General features: G+C 45.0%; 1 protein-coding gene across 1 annotated transcript in view; it reads left to right on the forward strand.

Annotated features, from left to right (window-relative positions):
- The first annotated feature begins 14,099 nt into the window (after window positions 1–14,099).
- Window positions 14,100–18,709, forward strand: part of LOC139211642 (AT-rich interactive domain-containing protein 1B-like) — a 164,858-nt gene continuing 160,248 nt past the window's right edge. The window contains exon 1 of the mRNA XM_070841957.1: window positions 14,100–15,353. Within this exon, the coding sequence (XP_070698058.1) occupies window positions 14,100–15,353 (1,254 nt within the window). The remainder of the gene's footprint in view (window positions 15,354–18,709) is intronic.

Genomic DNA, 18,709 nt, shown 5'->3' on the forward strand with positions numbered 1-18,709 from the left:
CCTGCCTTTCCTCTCCTTTCTCTTCTTTCTCTTTCACACTCTGCATCTCGCTCCCTCTTGCCTCCCTCCATCCCTCTCCCTGTCGTCCCCTCCGCTCACATCTCCCCCACATCACCGCTCCCTCCCTCTGTCTTTCACAGACGATTTAGGAAGTCACAGCCTCTCCCTTCCATTTATGAAATTGCTCATGTTATTTCCTGCCCCCCGCCCACCCCCCACCCTCAGCGTGCCCAGCTCTCCCTCATAAGTCTTAGTGGATGCATCCTCTCTCCACAGATAGTCCTCGAATGGCCCCATCCTCCATCCAGAAAGCGCACAGCTCAGTGGCCAATACCAAATACAAAAATTCATCCGCAGGGTAATATTCTCAGACAGCAGACTAGCTCCTGACACCACGACCTGGACATACCACTGAGCATCCAATCTTAATCCCCACCCATGGCCTCTTGTTTACCTCATTGCCCTCTGGCCACTGTGAAAAGGCACATGCTGCCCGTTTTTCCCGTGGCTGTGTCTTTTTTTTATGGCTTTTTGCTCTGAGGCCCTTGCTGTTATTAGCATTGTCCGAGCACAAGTATAGTCAGAGAGATTTACAGGGCCGCTAAACTTTCATTTTGCGTTATGGTACAGCACCTGCACCTGTTTCAGGGCTTTGGGGGAGAGGGGTAGTAGCAGTATGGAATTATGTCTGTAAGAAGAGGACACAGTTTTGAATGACAGAGCACTCACTTTTCTTTGATCAAAGGAATGAGGAAATTCTGAAGTCAGACCTGTATTAATTGATTTTTTTTTTTGCAGCTTCAGGGCAGCAGAACAAGCTGTAGACAACACTGACAAATTATCACATTATAAAGTTAGCAAATTGAGAAACATTAGTATTCATTAAAAGAGGAGTTTAAGGCAATATTGCAAATATAAGACCAACAATCACTCTCCTTTCAGCTCTGCTTTGGTCTTCACCAAATCCTGGGGGAAATATTGGGTTGTTTGGCTGCTTATTGCTCCACTGTGCTCACCAGCTAGCTGCTAACTTTCTGTCTGCTGTGCAGTAAGCATACAATAGATATATCAGAGCTTTTTTCACTATGAATAGCGGCTTGCTGCTACTGGAAAAGTTCCAGACCATAAAACCAAAACATTGAGCTGAAAGTTGGTTAAACACTCCACAGGGCTGAGGGGAACTGCTGACTCTGGTGTACTATGTGGATTTCTCTCTAAAACAGACCCCTTTCACATAACACGTGGTCATTTGATCCATTGGTAATGTAAAAGTACTAATTGAGCAAGTTTAGTTAACTCTTAGTAATGGAATTATTAACTCTATTGTAGACACTACTATTGTCTCTGTCTACTTTTCTCGTCTTATTTTGTGGTCCTGTTTTCATGATGTCTAAACACATTGAAACTATCGTATTGAATGAGGTGATATTGATACCTTATTTTTTAACTCTTGGTAAGATGGCAAATAAGCAAATTTTCAGAACATCTTTTATAGGAATAGTGTTGTCATTAGTGAAATCATGTTATTTTAAACCATATAACCTTCATGAGCTACTACCTTATTCACAGTAATTGGGTGTAGTGTAGTGTGCATAGTGTGCAGGCCCCATATGAGTAGAAATGTAAGGATGTGTGTGTGCGCACCTAACCTGTGAATGTGTGCATGCAAGCACATACAAATGTATTTTTCACGTTGTGATGTAGAGCAGAACAGACAGAGCCAGACATAAGGAAGTAGGGAATGTGTGTCAAATGGTAAAGACGAGAAGAGAAAAAAAAACCAGAGGAATCTTGATGGTGCTTGGCTTGCTGTGGGTGGTTGAGGGATGGCAGCGCAAGGGAAGGAGAGAGATTGATTGAAGGGTGTGTGTGAGGTGGGGGGGGGGTAGAATGTGGCGGCCTGTCCTTGTGCCTCCTCCTCTCCTCTCCCCTCAGCCCTCTCCTCTCTCCTCTCAGCCTGTTTCTGGCTCATTACCCCCTCCACCAGCAGACTTCTCCCTGGGCGGCAGTGAAAAGAACTGTCCTCTCTCGCTTTCACCGACAGCCGCTGCCTGAGCACTGCCCTGCCCTCCTGATATTAATCAACACACATACACACTCGTTTAAGATCGCGCACACACTCTCCCCAGCGAGCTCCTCTGACGGACAGGCTGGTGGGCAGCCGTCTCTTCTGCTGGCCCTCACTTGCAAATGAGACATCCAACCCCTCAGAGAAGCAGACAAGGGGCAGGATATTAGAAAAGTTTTATTGGGAAGAAACTTTGTTTCTATTATATTCTTGTGACTGTGAGAGGAGATGCTAAATGTTCTTAGTGCTGCTGGGTGGTTTTGTATTTCCCCTGCATATTTTTTTAAAATTCTAAAAGTAAAACTCTGAATATCTGATAAATATTGTACACTTTGAAGAGTCACTACCACTACCTTTGACCTATGACGGCTTTTTTGTAAAGAAAAGGGACACTACCATAAAAAAAAAAGCTAAATACACGAATGGAATCTGCTGTCACTCAAATTGATTGACAACCTTTTTCAATTCATGGACTAACACAACACTAAATCCAACTTATCACTACGATTAATGTCCACTGTAGAACTAGAGAACTGAACCATATTTTTTTAATCATTCCCAATAGGGTGGACCACTATAATGTGTAATTGACTGAGGATGAATGTGCTTTATTCTTGTTGTTGTTGTTGTTGTTGTCCATAATTTATTGTATCTCATAATGTGAGCCCAAACCACACTGCATTCCTGAGGCTGAAACAATATTGATATTTAAGGGTTTAAGAATTTGATAATGATGCATCGACATCTTTCACATAAAGGCATAAACATATACATTTATGATAATGATTCTTTAATTTGGTCTCTAAACAATTACTGTATGTGCTGATACTGATATCTCTGCACTATAAGCCAACAATACTCGTAAGGGTTGGATTACATACAGTTTCATAGGCTGTCGGAGGACATACTGAAATTTTATCATATCCTTTGGCATAAAAATGTGCGTTTTAATTACGGGAGAGCCAGGAGGGCTTAGCTCCCACAAAAGAGACCAGAGTTTCCCCAGAAGAAGCAAAAAAAAAAATTCAAGTTTGGCAGGGTCTTGAAAAACTGATATGTCACCATTAGCATCTCATGCTGCAATGAATGATAACTAAACTAAACAAAATCAAATCAAGTCAAAATGGAACGTCCTGTCGTGTGTGTGCACAACTCAGCGCTGGACAGTGTGGCTTACTTTCTGTTCTGTCAATAATGTGTGTAACATGATTGGTGCGGACACGTGCAGGGGTTTATTATTTATCGCGGCTTTCATGTGTTGTTTTCTAGGCCTGTGTGTAATTATTATGCGTGGCTTTGGTGTCAGGTCGCCGACTGGTCCGTGTAGTGTTGGCTACTGAAGCGCGCATCCTGCTAGTGCACTCAGTTCAGCAACGTCTTTTCCATAATTTCTGGTCTGTATTAAAGCCGAGTAACCCCTTTGCTCATCAGCATGCAGTGAGGACCTTACGACCCTTTCCGATCACACACCTTTTGTGAAGGTTTTTCTCCTGTATGTCAGCCACAAAAACAAGATTTAAGAATAGAATGAATGTAGGAAACATCCTCTCTCAGAGATTTTTCCCATGCAAAGACAAATTAGTTATGAAACAATTAATAGAAACAGCCCTAAATCCCTCACTAAGTGGCGAGCTTTTCCTTTTTTCTTGTAATATTTGATTTTAGAGGCAGTGACAGCTTAATAAAGGAAGTCTATTTACAGCTGCTGTCAATATTTGCAGTAGTCTTAAATCTAAGTCAGAGGGCTAGTGGAGACACCTGACTTGCTCTCCAAAGCGCTGTACTGTGTTTATTACACACTGTCGTCTTTTGCCTAAAGATATCCCAGGACGCCATCGCCTCCCTGTCGTACCCTCTTTGCCCTCTCTTAAAACCTGTGCCCGCTGACAGTCTGCCAGGTGTGCCCATACCCAGGAGACATGCCCGGTGTCACCGAGCAAAGCGGGGCTCACATTGGCCGTGAACAGTGGCTGAATGCCAGCTCGGCCACAGAATAACTTTAGGGAGGGACGGACAGAGAAGATCCCTGATGTTGGTATGTGTGACATTAGCTGGCTGCCTTCCCTCTCCTCTCGGCAAAGCTCGTGGCCCCAGCTCTGCTGCTCATGCTGACTGGGTATGTGACCCGGTGTCCAACTGACATATTCCCTGGCAGGGAGTCAGAATATGAAATGATCGTATTATTCACGTCCTACCTTTGACATTGTCTGTTAGCTGTGCAGCATGCAGCACAGACAGAGCTGCTATCTGGCATTGCCGTCCACCTGAAGTAGCCTAAAGGGGTCTAAATATCAAAAACCCGGGAAATCCAGCAGTGGCTTGCACATGTCTCTCGTGTTGTTTCACAGCATCGTTCAAAACAATGAGCGTCCAGTGTGTCTCTCTCCTGGTCTGATGCTGTGCTAATAGCTTAGCTTCCACTATTGTGGCGCTGTCTCCTGGGTGTTCCTCAAGTCTTCCTGTTCTGATGAGAGCAGATGGACACTGGGGAGTCTTTGTCTCCTTTCTCAGGCAGACTATGCAATTTAAACCTGCCTCGGGCATGTAGATATTACTCCCCGGCGAGATGGCTGAAAATTAATGGAAATTGTTTTAGAGGAATCATTATTAACATTCTCCTTTGGATGCCCTTTTGTCATCGCAGCCCTGTCGCCTCGCCTGTTTTATTCTCACGCTAATTTATGCAGCCGTTGACATTCCTGTCGGTGTGCGAATGTGCTGAGAAATGTGAATAATCACACTAATAATTAGTAATTGCTCCATCACTTCAGTGGGCATATATTTTGGCATTAGAAGAATATCAATCATGCATTTATTATATTATTTAGCTGTTGTTTTACCCGATGTATCTTCAGTGCCATCGTTTCTGTTCTTTATCATCCAGTCGGTGGTGCTTGAAATTTTCTGCCAATGTTGAAAACTGTGGACACCACTAATACACAAGGAGGAAGGTATTGCAGTTTTTCTCCTCCTGTTTTCCCCTGGTGAAGAAGACTGGGTTGTAGTGTAGTATAACATAGCAGATACACTCATCTCTGGAACCAGGAAATCACATTCCCTCACACATACGACTCAATTTCACACCCCAAGCTGGATTAAGAGGGCTCTTCACTCCAGGCCTGCGCAGGAAAAAGGGTAAATATCACCCTTGTTCCTGGTGCCGGAAAATCCGCTATTTAAATGGAGAGTAATATAACTGACATTTTCCAGTTCATTATGCAGCCCCTGACCTTCACAATGTATGACTTGGATACTTTCCTGGCAAAAGGCAAGGCCTGGTTTCCCCTAATGGGAGATGTTTGACCTTGTCAGGAACTAAGGGGAGGTCAGGGATGAAGGAGGCTGTAATCAGCCCCAGAGAGATGGGACGCAGTGGAGGAACACCTATAACAAGAACACTGCAACCCTCTAAACAGCAGTTAAGGAGGAATTTAGTCAGATCTGCAGCTACTAAAAACTTTAAAGTCCAACAGTTTCTTGACTGAAATTAGTCATAAGTCATCTATTTGTGTATTTTAGAGAGTGATAACGCCTTTGATACATTATGCAAATTTCAGATCTTCGGGGATAATCTATAGCTGTCGGACGTGTATTACATCATCTGGTCTTCAGATTTGTGTTTATCTCTGTTTGTGGCCAAACTGCTGAAGCTTATCACAGATGGATTCAACTAATCTACAACTGGCTCGTTGCCTTTATGTCCAACTGTACTTTAAAGACTCCTCAGGATTGTAGATAAATCCATTGCACTCAGTCACCAAACGTAATAGAAAGTAATCATATCGGGAGTCTTTCACGGATTAGGCTGTTTTGAATGTGACTTATAATCTCTTCCATTTGTGTGAACTACAATGATGTGCACTGGGCGCCTGGCAGAGATAATCTTATTACCCAGTTGGCTTTTGTTTTCTGCTGCCTTGCTTTTATTCTTTATTAAAACATTTTGCTGCATTAAACATGCTAATTTGTGGCTCGGCATAATTGGGGTCTTGCTTTAAAAACCTCTCCCCTGTTTGGTAGAAGATTAGGAATTTCATCTTCAGGATTATGTATAGAGTGTAGTGATAGCCCATGAAATAGTCTTGCTTTCCATTATATTTAAAGCCACTCAAGCTTATTAATGTGAAAAGAAAATGTATTATTTCCCACACAACGCCATTGTCATATGACAAAAAGATGTCAGATGGCAGCTATTTTGATTGATGGAATTGGTCGGCTGCTTAGTTTTTGTCCAATGAGTATGCTTTGGGGATCAAATTCATCAAGACAATCAGCTTTCAAACAGACAGAAAAATCCTGGTAATTCTATCTCAGTGTATTTTATCAGGATTGTTAGAAATAGCCTAGCATTCACTGTCAGAGCTGCAACAGAAAAGCTGTCAAATCTTCTATAGCACTATAATCAGAAATGGAACAGCAGCAAACCTAGCTTTGGACAGCAGAAGGGAGACTGTGAGGCAGATAAAACCCAGCAACTCACGTAGAAATCCTCATTGATCATTGGTGGCTTTTCATGAGCCTCAGATGTGGAGAGATCAGAGCTTCAATCTTACTATGAAATGATATCTCTCAATGTGAAATGATTCCCAGATCTGCTAAAAAAAAATGTCAAAGAAAGTGCAAAGAGAATATTCAGGTGTCAGTATTTCTGCCTCGTTCACCTAGGGGTCTAATAAGTGATCACACAAAAAACGGGGAATCTCTCCCCCAAAATGGTGAGCAACTTTTGATTTTGTGTCAAAACATATTTAAAATTTGAACAGTGCCGTCACTCCTGTAGCGTGCTGCTCTCTCCGTGGGGCTTGTCACAGGAGGCGTCACGGCATGCAGCTCCAATACACGAGGCTCCTTTCATTTTTCTGGCTGACATGTTAAGTGTGATGGTACAAAGAGGTTCAATTTTAATTGTTTGGACAGATCACTCAAGGGAGAGGGGTTTTGATTTTCGGTGTTGACAGAATAGGCACAGGCTTGCTGGGTTGCTTTGGTGTCTGTCTTGCCAATTGTGGTATTGCACGGTATCGATCGTGATAGGCTGTTTACCTCGGGCCGCTCTAAAGCTAAAGGCCAAGCATTGTCCAACCTTTCACAGTAGCTATTGTTGGAGGAATTAGGTTACTGGAAAGTGCTGTTACGCAGAGGTGACTTGTTATTGCTCTACCCTTTTGGATTTGTACCCAAAAAACCATTTCAATCAAATTTTGACTATCAATCAATTTTTATTGCATAATCTTTCAGGTAGATAAGAGGAAAGCCATGCAGAACGCTTAGCGGCAAACAAACCATTAATCTATAAGCACGGGTCAACTGTATGTGTAATATGTGTATTAAATAAGACAAATGGGCACTTGAGCTGTGCTGCGCAGGCACTTTATGAAATAGGAGTATACTTCCATGAAGCCCAGTGAGTGGTGAGAAATCACCTGTTGATGGCCCATAATGTAATAGAACATTCCTTTTGAATGGGCGGGAACCATAATGTCACACAGTCCATTAATATTCTCCTGCTGTGCCCATATCTTGGCTCTCCGCTCTGGGGGAATGATTAGGGTGACGGACGACGGGGCGATGACACAAGAAAACAACTTCCCCACCTCCCTTCCTCTCGCCACCCCCTCCCCTTTCTTTGCCTCCCCTCAACCCTTCAACACAACAGCCACAAATTACCCACTTTGCTTGCAATATTATCAGGGCTGATCGTTGGTGTCCATAATTAGAGTCTTAGTGTCGTCTAGCCTCCATTAGGCTAACAATAGAGCCTTGGAACAAGGCCACTTTGGGCAAATAACATGTTGAGAACACTTGACTTTTGTGAAGAGATAGTGAAAAGCATCTGAAGCCATTACTGATCCAAACAGCCTCGACTGTTTCGGTGGCAGGTGGCTCCGTGAAAGCCAAGGATTGGTAGACTGTGGAATTATCTCCATGACAGAAAGCACACATATATACGCTGGGAAAGATGCACAGGATGCAGTCACAAGCAGGAACCAAGACACACACGTCTTCATGCTGAAACGATGACAGTGTTTCCCCTTTCTGTGCCCATATTCCTTTGACAGAGACACAAATACAAATATCATCACACTGCACACTGCAGCCTAGTGGAGCTTGTATTTCAATCATACAGCGTTAGATAGCTTGCTGCTGCGTTTCCTCCCAGGCTACCGAGAGAGAGAGCACGCTCTGTATTCTGAGCCCGGGCCCCGTTTGATCTCCGTCATCGCCCCTCTAAGACATCATTGTGTAACACTGTAAAAGCGGACGGCTTCATGGAGCGGAGGAAATATCAAGGAAGTTATTCATAAATATTAGATAAGATCAAAACAGCCAGTTGCTCTCAGACTCTGAGCTCCTGGGTCAAGCCATCCGCATCCCTTTGATTTTTCCTCTTCCACTCAGGCTGAGCACAGAGGATTGAGCATGCATTGAAATTGAAGCCACCCCCCCTCCTTTAAAGACCTAGAAAACAGGAAAATAGGGGGGGAAAAAACACAGAGTCCAATTCTGTTACTAATAAGCAACTAATACAACACAAATCTACTGTTTTGTTTCATTTCTGATCAACACTTTTCATTATTCATAATTTTCTTGTTTTGATTACCGTCCCTAACGCACAGTGCGCTGAACCTGAGGAGATTAATAGGCAGCATTCTCCAAACTCTTCCTCCTCTCCTCCGGAGCTGACACAAATTGGTGAAATATCACTTTGATCATGCCTCCTGAACAACAAACAAAACACAAACCTAATTAGCCTAATTCAAAATCGTTCCAAATGCCTCTGTTTTTTATGAAAGCTTTCCTTCTCTGTGCCGTTGTTACAGATAAAGCTAAGTTGGACGGGCATCAGTGTGTTTCCGCTGCGTATTGTATGTTGTGTGTCAGTGTGCATCTCTGTGTGTGTGCGTGTGAGTTTGTGGATAACTGAGCAAATGAGTCCTTTAATGTGTCATCTGACCTTTGACCTTTCAATTGGCAGAAGGCAGGTAGCACCAGTTGCTCTAATACATCAGTCCTCTTTCCTCAAGACAAAGAAAACCAGCGTTAACCACACTCACAGGCTGTAGTGGGCTTTACGATGTAGGAGACGCACACTCGCTCTTCTGACTCCTTTTTTGGTGTCAGTCATCCCATCTGGGCGGAAATGTCAAGTGGAAGGATCATCAAAGTTCTTTCTGATTTATTGCGGCACTTAAAAAAAAATCTCAGTAAAGAACGACAATTGGATCTACTGATTTACTTACTGTAAACTGGATAAGTTATCATGTCATTAGTATTGCATCTTGCACATCATGGGCACATCTTTACTCTTGATGATCACAACAACAGGCTTCTATATCAACTCATGAATATGCTAAGTCCACCATGAAATGAGCAAAATGCTCGTCTTTAGCTGCTAGTGGCACTAATTTGTTGTAAAAGTTGGTGCGTCGCGTCAGCGTCTATTTTCCAACGGGGACTTTTCCAAGGGCAGCAATGCACCAAAGCCATACAGCATTTGAAGTGTTCACTTACTACAAGCAGCATGAAGTCTACCTTGCAGTGCTAGCGGATTAGCTCACGTTGCCTCGCTAACATATGCAATGACTGCCGGCGAGCTCTTCCCCATTAGGTTTGCACATCAAAGGCGGTGGGAGAAGTTCTTCACAGGCAGTTAAAAGTGGGCTCAGTGTGGATCTTGTAAATACCGTCTTTGAGTCTGTGCCTCTCGGGGGACACTTCACACACTCCTCCAGTCAGGAGAAGGGAGGGAGGGAAGGAGAGGAGCAGTGACAGGCATCAGAGGGGGAGGTGGGAATGGAGGTATAGGGGGGGTGGTTTCTGAGAGCCCAGTCCCCTGTCACCATCAGGATAGGATCTGTGGATGAAGAAAATCACTCTCCTCTACTCTCCTCTCCCTGTATCTCACTCTCATCCTCTTCTTCCTCTTCACACTTCACATGATAGCTGACAGTAAAAGTAGAGCATAGCTGTTTTCCGTTTTCTTTTGAGTCATGTTTTTCATAACACATAAATAGAGCATGCGGCATCCTGGGAATTCTGTGATTCTGTGTTTCAGTATACAGGCGGACACAATAGCATCCACTCCTCTCAAGTGTTGTTGAAAACATTTTATCCATCATAGCCGTTTGTAGGGCTCTGGTGAGGCCCTCGACTCCGCAAGGAGCAGAAAAGAATAAGAGATGTGTTTTGTTAGCAGCCACACGAACACACACACACACACACACACAGAGACACACACACCCAGACACACACATGCCATGCGCTCCCAAGCCCATCGTTGCCTGGTTTTGCAGACTGATCAATGCAAATGCTGTTATTTACCCAAGCCTGAAATGAAAAGACTATGGATCAATTTGATGCACTTCCATAGGGTGTGCTCACAATGGTTGGCTGGCGTTTTCTCTCAGCTACAATCCCCTTCTCCTCCTCTTTAGCCAGCCAGCCAGCCACCTCTTACCTTAAACAAGACCACCCCCCACCCCTTCAGCATCACTAATGCAAAATATACTACCATGCTCTCTCTCACGTACACAACCCATCATCTGTGCATTCTGTCTCTGCACGCTCTTTCTCTTTTTCTTTCAAATACACCCACAGTGTGACACTGGGGCTGCATCCGTCTGAGCTGTGTGTGTGTGTGTGTGTGTATGTGTGTGTATCTCTGCATGCGTGTGTGTGTTTGTGTGTGTTTTGAGCTGACCCACTTTCTGTGCTTGGCCAGGCTTGTGCTGCTGCTGCTGTCTGCTGTTCTGTGCTGTGCTGCTAGGGGGAGATCCCTGCAGACTCCCTCGGAACAGACTCCAGCTCTCTTCCTGACAGACACTCGCCGTGGCATGTTATCCCCCCGCGGATTGGAGACCTCTGCCTCTCTGGCAGTGTGTGTGTGCGTGAGTGTCAGATACACCTTGATGGAAATGCACAAATGAATACTTACAAAAATGCATGCACATGGGTGCACATGCAGTAACAGCATCCTTACGAATGCACGCACGCACACACACACACACACATATGCAAAGCACATACCATCCCAGATCTGTATATTTTTAATTCTATCCACCCACCTCCAGCTCCTCCTCCTCTCTTCCCCGTGTTTGTCTGGAGTTATTGTTTCAATCTTGCTGCATCAGGGGGCCCCTGAAGGTTATAAATTAAACATAAATGCAAATGCGCTGAGCCATTGCCCTCCTCCACCTCCCTCCTCCCGCACACACACACACACACACCCATCCTCGCCATTCAAACAGATCAGTGTGTCTGCGAATTAATAGGAGAACAGTGGGCTTTTTTTAATGAGCGAGAGAGGGAAATTAGAGTTGCAAAGCCACAGTGCGCACACCCAGAGCTGCAGCCGAGGCAACGGCTTGAAAAGCCTGGCGCCATCATAGAATATGCTAATGCTCCAGGTCCCCTCACTGTCAGCCTTAGTGTTGCTCTAGATGAGATCAGAGCTGAGGCTTTGATCTGGGACACTGATGGGAGCCAGAATCATCATGTGCACAAAGTACAGAGAGCAGGAAGGGTGTGGATGAGGCTCGCGCTAATCAGAAAAGGTGCACACAACCGATGATGAATCCCTAACATGAAGAATTTCTTGATCATTTAAGGAGATGTAGTTTTCTTACACACACACAGACCAACAGTAGACACTTTCTGTCACCTACACGTATTCCTCTCTCCCACTCTCACATACACAGAGGACGTTAACGTGATGATGTGTTCTCACGGTGTGTCCTATAGATAAATAGCCATCTGGTCCTGTCGGTGCTATAGGCTGGTCCCCAGTATACTGAATGTGGAACACCATGGACACGTTGTAGTTTGACTATGATAACGCTACAGCTTTTATTCTCTGCCATGTGGGCTCATTAAGGTACATGGCCAGGAAAGATTTCTAGGGACTGTCACTCGCTTTTATTTGCCTCCAATGAGCGAGCTTTCATTTGGAAAAGTGGGATTAAGCTTCTTGCTGTCATGTGATAACATGGAATTGTGATTTTTTTTTTCATGTTACACATGTAGTTTGACAAAACATATTTTCACATACATTATGTATTATGTACATTAAGTATTTTTACCTAAGGTCACCCCTCCACACTCCGTTGTATCTTACTGGAATGCTAGGTGAGTTTCTGCATGTATTTTGGTACATTTGTAAGCTCTAACTTGTACTAACATTGTATTGCCAGCAGGGGTCTTCCCATTGTCATGGACAGGACTTCACCATGAATTATCTTACACTATACACAGAGTATAAGGCAGAGTGAATTGTGCCTCCTTGTCTCTCCATTATGTGGCCTTCAAGTAAGAAATAGCCATAGGTGTGGTTAAAATATGGTCATCGCTACACCTACAGTTATCCCCATTATCATGTTCATCATTACCTCAACCACTGGCATCTTTGTTACCATCATCATCACCATCATCACATTTGTTCCCACCATCACCAGTCATCATCATCATTATCATGGCCATCCTCAGCACAACTCTCATCCCCAAATCCTTCTCTTCCCACCCCCCCCACCCCCCTCCTCTCTCTCCTCTCCCCTCCACCCCTCTTTCATCCGCAGCTCCCTCTGTTGATCAAATGCATCTGATCTCATCAAAGCGGACCCTCTGCTCATTCAAGTCCCAACAGACACCCCAGCTTCTTTACTAAGCACTATTTTACATTCATGTTTGAATACCACTGATGGGATAGCATATCTTGTAGACTTTGGTTTCGTGTGGTCTTACACTGCAGCCTGAGGTTGATTTTTCTTTCCTTTTTTTATTTCATTATCATTTCAGACAGGTTCGTGTCTGACAAAGTAAATCGAATGAGGGAAATTAAAGAATGTAGCCTTTTATTCAAATAAGATTCTAATGAAGAATGGCATTAATATTCATAATATTCTTATTACATTCCTATGGAGACTTGCAGTGAGTTTATAGTGACCCGATCGTTCCTAATGGCAATTTTAATCTGCTATCACAGCGAATAGTCTTGTAGAATATTATACAGTTTATAGTTTGTGATATTTCCACGGTTTCACTCTTATTACAGTGTTGCTATGGTTCTTTGTTGAAGGGGGGACATTACTCCTGTTCAGGCTGAACAGAAGTGGTTGGAGCGCGTAGGGGATGAACTCTGTGGTACAGATATTACTACATTATAGCTGCTATAAAGTGTGATTACATTCTTATTCCGATGGCAACATTATTGCGCACAGCTTGTGGTTGCGTGTCCGACTCCTGTCAGAGCTGCAGAGAACTGGCTTGAGCCGAGGGACAGAGAGGGTGGGAAGCGGGAAAATCCGATCTGGATAACTGCATAGAAACTCGCTCAGGCAAACTTCTTGGCTGCCGGTGTCTTTATTTGAAGGATCCGTGTGCCCCGGAGAAACAGTGTTCGTGCGTAATTTGGAAACGGTCGCGTCTATCACGGTGTTTGTTTGTTTATAACTAATATGCACTTTAAACTCCAGGGATTGGCTCATTCCTTGGCTGCTAGAGGTGCAATTCTGGAAAAAACAATCTTGCTATTACAGTGGCAATAAGAATATGTAAATCATGTCTGAATACGGCCACAGCAGTTTGTCTTTCTCATCGTAAAGCCTGATCCAAAGCGTCGTAAAACGCAGAAAATGCGCGCAATCGCTCGCTACTCCAGTCCGGATTTTCCATGTGAGGCGCTCCGGAGCCCTGGAGGTGGATAAGCTGGTAGAGCCCGCTCTCTCTCATGCCATGCTGGGCCACAAGGGCTCCGGGAGACGCTGCTACATATTACCGAGAACCGGGATGGAGGAGAGGCGGAGGGGGGAAGAAAAAAAGTTTCGTTTTAACCTGGCAGAGAAACTTTCAACATGAAGCCTCACTGACGCACCATTTGAGCACCGCCACAGCACCAGCAGCACTACAACAGAGCTTGCTTTTCCACTGAATATATTTTTCACCTCCCAGCTTGTGTTTTTCCCCCTCTTGTGTTATTTTCTGTGTGCAAGGCTGGTCGGGGCTTGCTGTCACTGCGCGCTGAGATGTTGGAGTGACCATGGCTGCGCAAGTTGTATCGGCTCCGACCAGAACTAATAGCAAAAATAAGAAATTATCCAGCGGTTTGGGTCCGGAGCTCAATTCGGGGAAATCCGGAGGAGGGGGAGGAGGAGGGAGCGTACAGCGGACTGGACCGATGCTGGGCGCCGGAGATGGGACTCTGAATAATGTAGACCATCACCGCCGAAACGAGCTCAACATGGTTCATTCAACTTCTACGAGTCACAACGCTCCGGACGGCCACGACAAGGATGGGAATAACCTCACGTCCGCCCCGGCTTCGACTAATTCAACCACTTCCTCGATGGAAACTGGTCTGATCGCGAACCACAAGCTGAAATGTGTGGGGAGCGGAGATCCCCCTCAGTCTCAACCGCCGCCGCAGCAGCAGCCGCCGCCGCAGTTCGGCCAATTTGCGCCACATCAGCAGCGACAGATCCAAAGTAACAACACCGCCAATAACAACGGCCAGGGACCCCGTGGGGACAGAGGTATGGATCACCAGCACCACGGTGGTAAAGAGAACCTGTTGGGGGGCCAGGGGGAGCCTCAGCACCAGCACATGCCAGGTAAGGGTGAGGGGGACCTCACCTGTAAACCCGCGGAGAGGATGATGGGTAGCAGATACGAACACTCTAACTTGGGGCCAACTAGTAACAACTCTGAGTTTAATAACAACTATTACACTCCGAGGCCCTGTTATGAGCAACATGGCGGACAACAGCAACAAAGCAGTGGGATGGGGATAACACACTCCTCGGCACATAACAGCATGGAGAACTCCCACGAAGCGGGGTACCACAACAGCCAGTACAATCAGTACCCTGCGTACCGGGCGGGCTACGGCGGCGGGGCCTACGGGATGATGGGCCCCTCTGGATGCCGGCAACCTGGGAACATGATGATGGGCAGCAACTCCTCGGCAAGCCATAGCAAGTCTCCCCTGGGAGCTGCTTCGGGGGGCTTTCAGAGGTTCCCAGGACAAACTCAGCAGCAGCAGCAGCATCCCTCAGGGGCCACCCCGACCCTCAACCAACTGCTGACGTCCCCCAGCCCCATGATGCGGGGTTACAGCGGTGCATATCAAGACTACAGCGGCTCTACGGCGCAACAGCAAGCCGGAATGGGCCTAGGTAAAGACGTGGGGCCCCAATATGGAGCCACCACGGCCCACGGCTGGGGAGGGCAGCAGAGAAACCACCCCCATTCAATGAGTCCAGGCAACGGAGGGCAAGGCCTCGGCAGGACGCAGGTAAGTTTTGGAAACTTCTCAGTCAGCTGCTCCGGTGTGCATCAGTGGCCTTGGGTTTCTAATGCTGGTGTGTCACTCATAATTACCTGGTGATCTGTGTGTGTGAGAGAGTGTGTCCGTGTGTGTGTGTGTGTGTGTGTGTGTGTGGTACACAGCGTGTTGAAGTGTTTAATTGAATTTTATGGGGGGAAAAATAAATAAATGGGTTCATATTATGATCAAAGGGATTTTACGCGGAAGAGAGGCCATCACATGTGCACATTTCTGAAGCAGACGTGTTAAATATTAGACCCATGTGAACTTTAAAATGACAGAAAAATGGAATCAAATAATAAATTCTAGAAATGAGCTCAACTGATGAGGCTTTTAATGACGCTACACTATAACAGTATTGTAGATAAGATGCCGTGTTTCTATCCTCACATTTCATCAGTTCACATTCCACTTGTGTGCTCTCCACGTTTCTTCATTTTTTTGTTTGATCCGGTGGACTATAAAGCCTGTGAAGTGCTCGGCACATTCACCTCTCTGCCGACGTGGTGTCAGACACGTTGCGAAACGCCCTGTTTAGAGGACGTGTTGTGTTCGAGGCGCTCGTCGAACAAAGTAAAATACTCCTATAGAAAATGCACATAACTGATCGTTGTGGGCTCAAACCTTCTGTAGTTGCTTTGGTGTCTTCGTGTTTATCTGATTTGAAAACCCTGAGTGACGCCTCGGCCGTGCAGACCGCCTGTCCCTCTCCGCGCGCCCCGCGTTCAGCCGGAGCGCTCCTGTGCGCCTCGTTTATTCCCGTGTAGCTCTATGCACAATTTGAATAGTGGAGGTAAACTGGCTAAAAGCTCTCCCACTCTGGGCTCACAGTTGACACCCAGTCTGCCATCTGATTGGCTCCCCGTGGCCCCGCTGGGCAGACCGCACTCAGAAAAAAAAAAAAAAAAAAGAGGTTTCTTGCAGGAATCCTTGGCCATGGCGCTGTGATGCTGCATTCACGTCTTATGGGAATACTCCAGACTTGGAGGCCGTCCAACGCGGTAATTGAAGTTTTATGAAGGTTTAGGCTGCTCCTGAAAATTATTGTCATAATTTTCCACATTGAACAGACATAGAAAAACACTGTATTGTCAGACCAAAAGGGCTAAAAGAAAACCGAGTGACATATAATCTTGAATTACTTGCTATATGCCAAAGGTTGTCCAGGTTTGTTTCTACTGTTTGAAATGTATCATCTCCTGCAGAATTTGGAGAAATTGTCCGACACATTTATCCTGTGTATGTATTACAAAACTGTGTGTCAACTACCCCTGCAAGCTGACTTCTGCTGGCCACCGCTGCAGCTGGGAGTTGAACGCCTTGCTCGAGGGCACCTCAGTGGCAACAGCTGAGGGAGGGAGGAGCGTGCTACCAATTGTTAAAGTGTTCCCTCATCTGTTTTGGAGGGCTGCAACCAAGGATCCCTAGGTGTCCCCGGACCCTGTGCTCAAACACTTATGTGTCAGAACTGCCGCCAGGGGAGGGAGAAGCTGCTAGTTCAGAATTCTGCCCTGAAACAACACAGTGTTTCTCCAGAAGAGCCAATATTCGGTGCCTGTTTTTGATGCACTAAATTATTCGCACTGCTGGATGGCACATCTGGACGACTCGAGGGCAAGGTGGTTGAGCATAGCTTATACTGTCTGCCTCTCGCAAAACAAAAGCAGTTCATTAGACGACATTGTTTCAATCAAAGGCAATTTGCGTTGGATGCTGGGGAAATTAAGTGAGTGTTTTAGTGTGAGAGAGCTTGCAGTGGTATTGATTGTATCAAATTATGCATTGATAAGATGGTCACTGAAAACCTACTGTAATCTCAGGCTTAGGGTGGAGGTGTTAAGAATATATATATATGAATATGTGTGTGTGTGTGTACAGTATATATGTATATACATATAAATATACATGCACACACAGTTGTATGAGCCGTATGCATCTATTCTATTCAGTTTTTAATGCAGATAATTCCAACAAACCAGCCCCCGAAACAAATCTTACATTTAACATTTTATACTGCAAATGTTTTTTTTTTTTTCGGTTTTCCACTTTAGGAGTAAGTGCATGTGCAGCTGTGTTTTTTTCTTGACTCTATCAACATTTCAGCAGCAGTATATTCACGCTACAAAAGCCCTATGTTTAATTCATATTTGGAGCGGCAGCACTGTTCTCCTGTGCGCTGACAGGCTGTGTGAGAAAGGCGAGCAGTGTAGTGCATAATACTGCCTCCAAATTGGCCCCGTGATATGACTGCGCTTCACTTCAGAGTGCGTTTGGTCGGAGCACGCCTCTGTCACCTGTTGGCACAGTTTCCCCTCTTTCAAATTCAATTTCCCTCCCCACTGCCTCTCTTCAGGAGCAAACTGTGAGCGAAACGAGTGCACCTCATTTACACTGCTGTCTCCCCCCCTTACACTCACTTGTCTGGCCACTCACTAAAATGAAGACAGAGCCCCACCAGGGTGTGTGTGTGTGTGTGTGTGTGTGTTGTGTTTGTACACACACATCAGAGACACGTGAGATATTTTATTTAGAGGTGTGTGTTGAACCTGCTCTCATCAAAATGACATTGCCCTAGTTTTTCAAATGACTGGCCTATTTGATTGGGGACAAACAGAACAATATTCAGTGCTCACTCTGTGACCCTCTGTCTCAACGTGTGTCTGCATGTCAGCTGCTTTAAATCCAGATCGCACCTGCTCAGTGTGTGTTTTTCCTTGCTTATGTACAGCATGCACCTATCACACTAACATAACGGCATATGTGCAATCCCAATAACTTAAGGTTTACATCATATATAAAACAGAATTTTCTCTCTCAACCTTCATGTGTAGAAAAAATCTGTCTGTTATCCACTAATCAGAACACACACAACACGCACAGAGAACAATAAAAGTAATTAGTAGATAATAATGAGGGCCTAGCAAGTTGGAAATAGTGTTGTTGCTTAGATAATTGCAGCAGCAACTCATTTAAAATCTGACCTAATAAAACAAAAATGAATGGATATCTACAGTTCCACTAATTTCACCATTATGCGCTGTGTTTTTCCTTTGTTTTTTTAGAATTGGAATCAAAGCTCAGTAGTTCTACACATCAAAGACTAGACCCAATCCCATCCTTGGTAATGTGCTTACCTTGAAATGATTCCTGCTCGCAGTGCTCTCCAGTGCATACTGTTTACATTTCTCTCTTATGAATTATTAGTGTGATACGAACAAAGACTTTATAATAGGAGCAATGCATCAATGTCACATTGTATTATGCGGCTATCTCAGGGAGCCTTGTGCATAGTGATGGGCCTGACTGTGGCTGCTGGAATTTAA

The sequence above is a fragment of the Pempheris klunzingeri genome, chromosome 13 (genome assembly GCF_042242105.1).
Source record: "Pempheris klunzingeri isolate RE-2024b chromosome 13, fPemKlu1.hap1, whole genome shotgun sequence".
Taxonomy (NCBI): Eukaryota; Metazoa; Chordata; class Actinopteri; order Acropomatiformes; family Pempheridae; genus Pempheris; species Pempheris klunzingeri.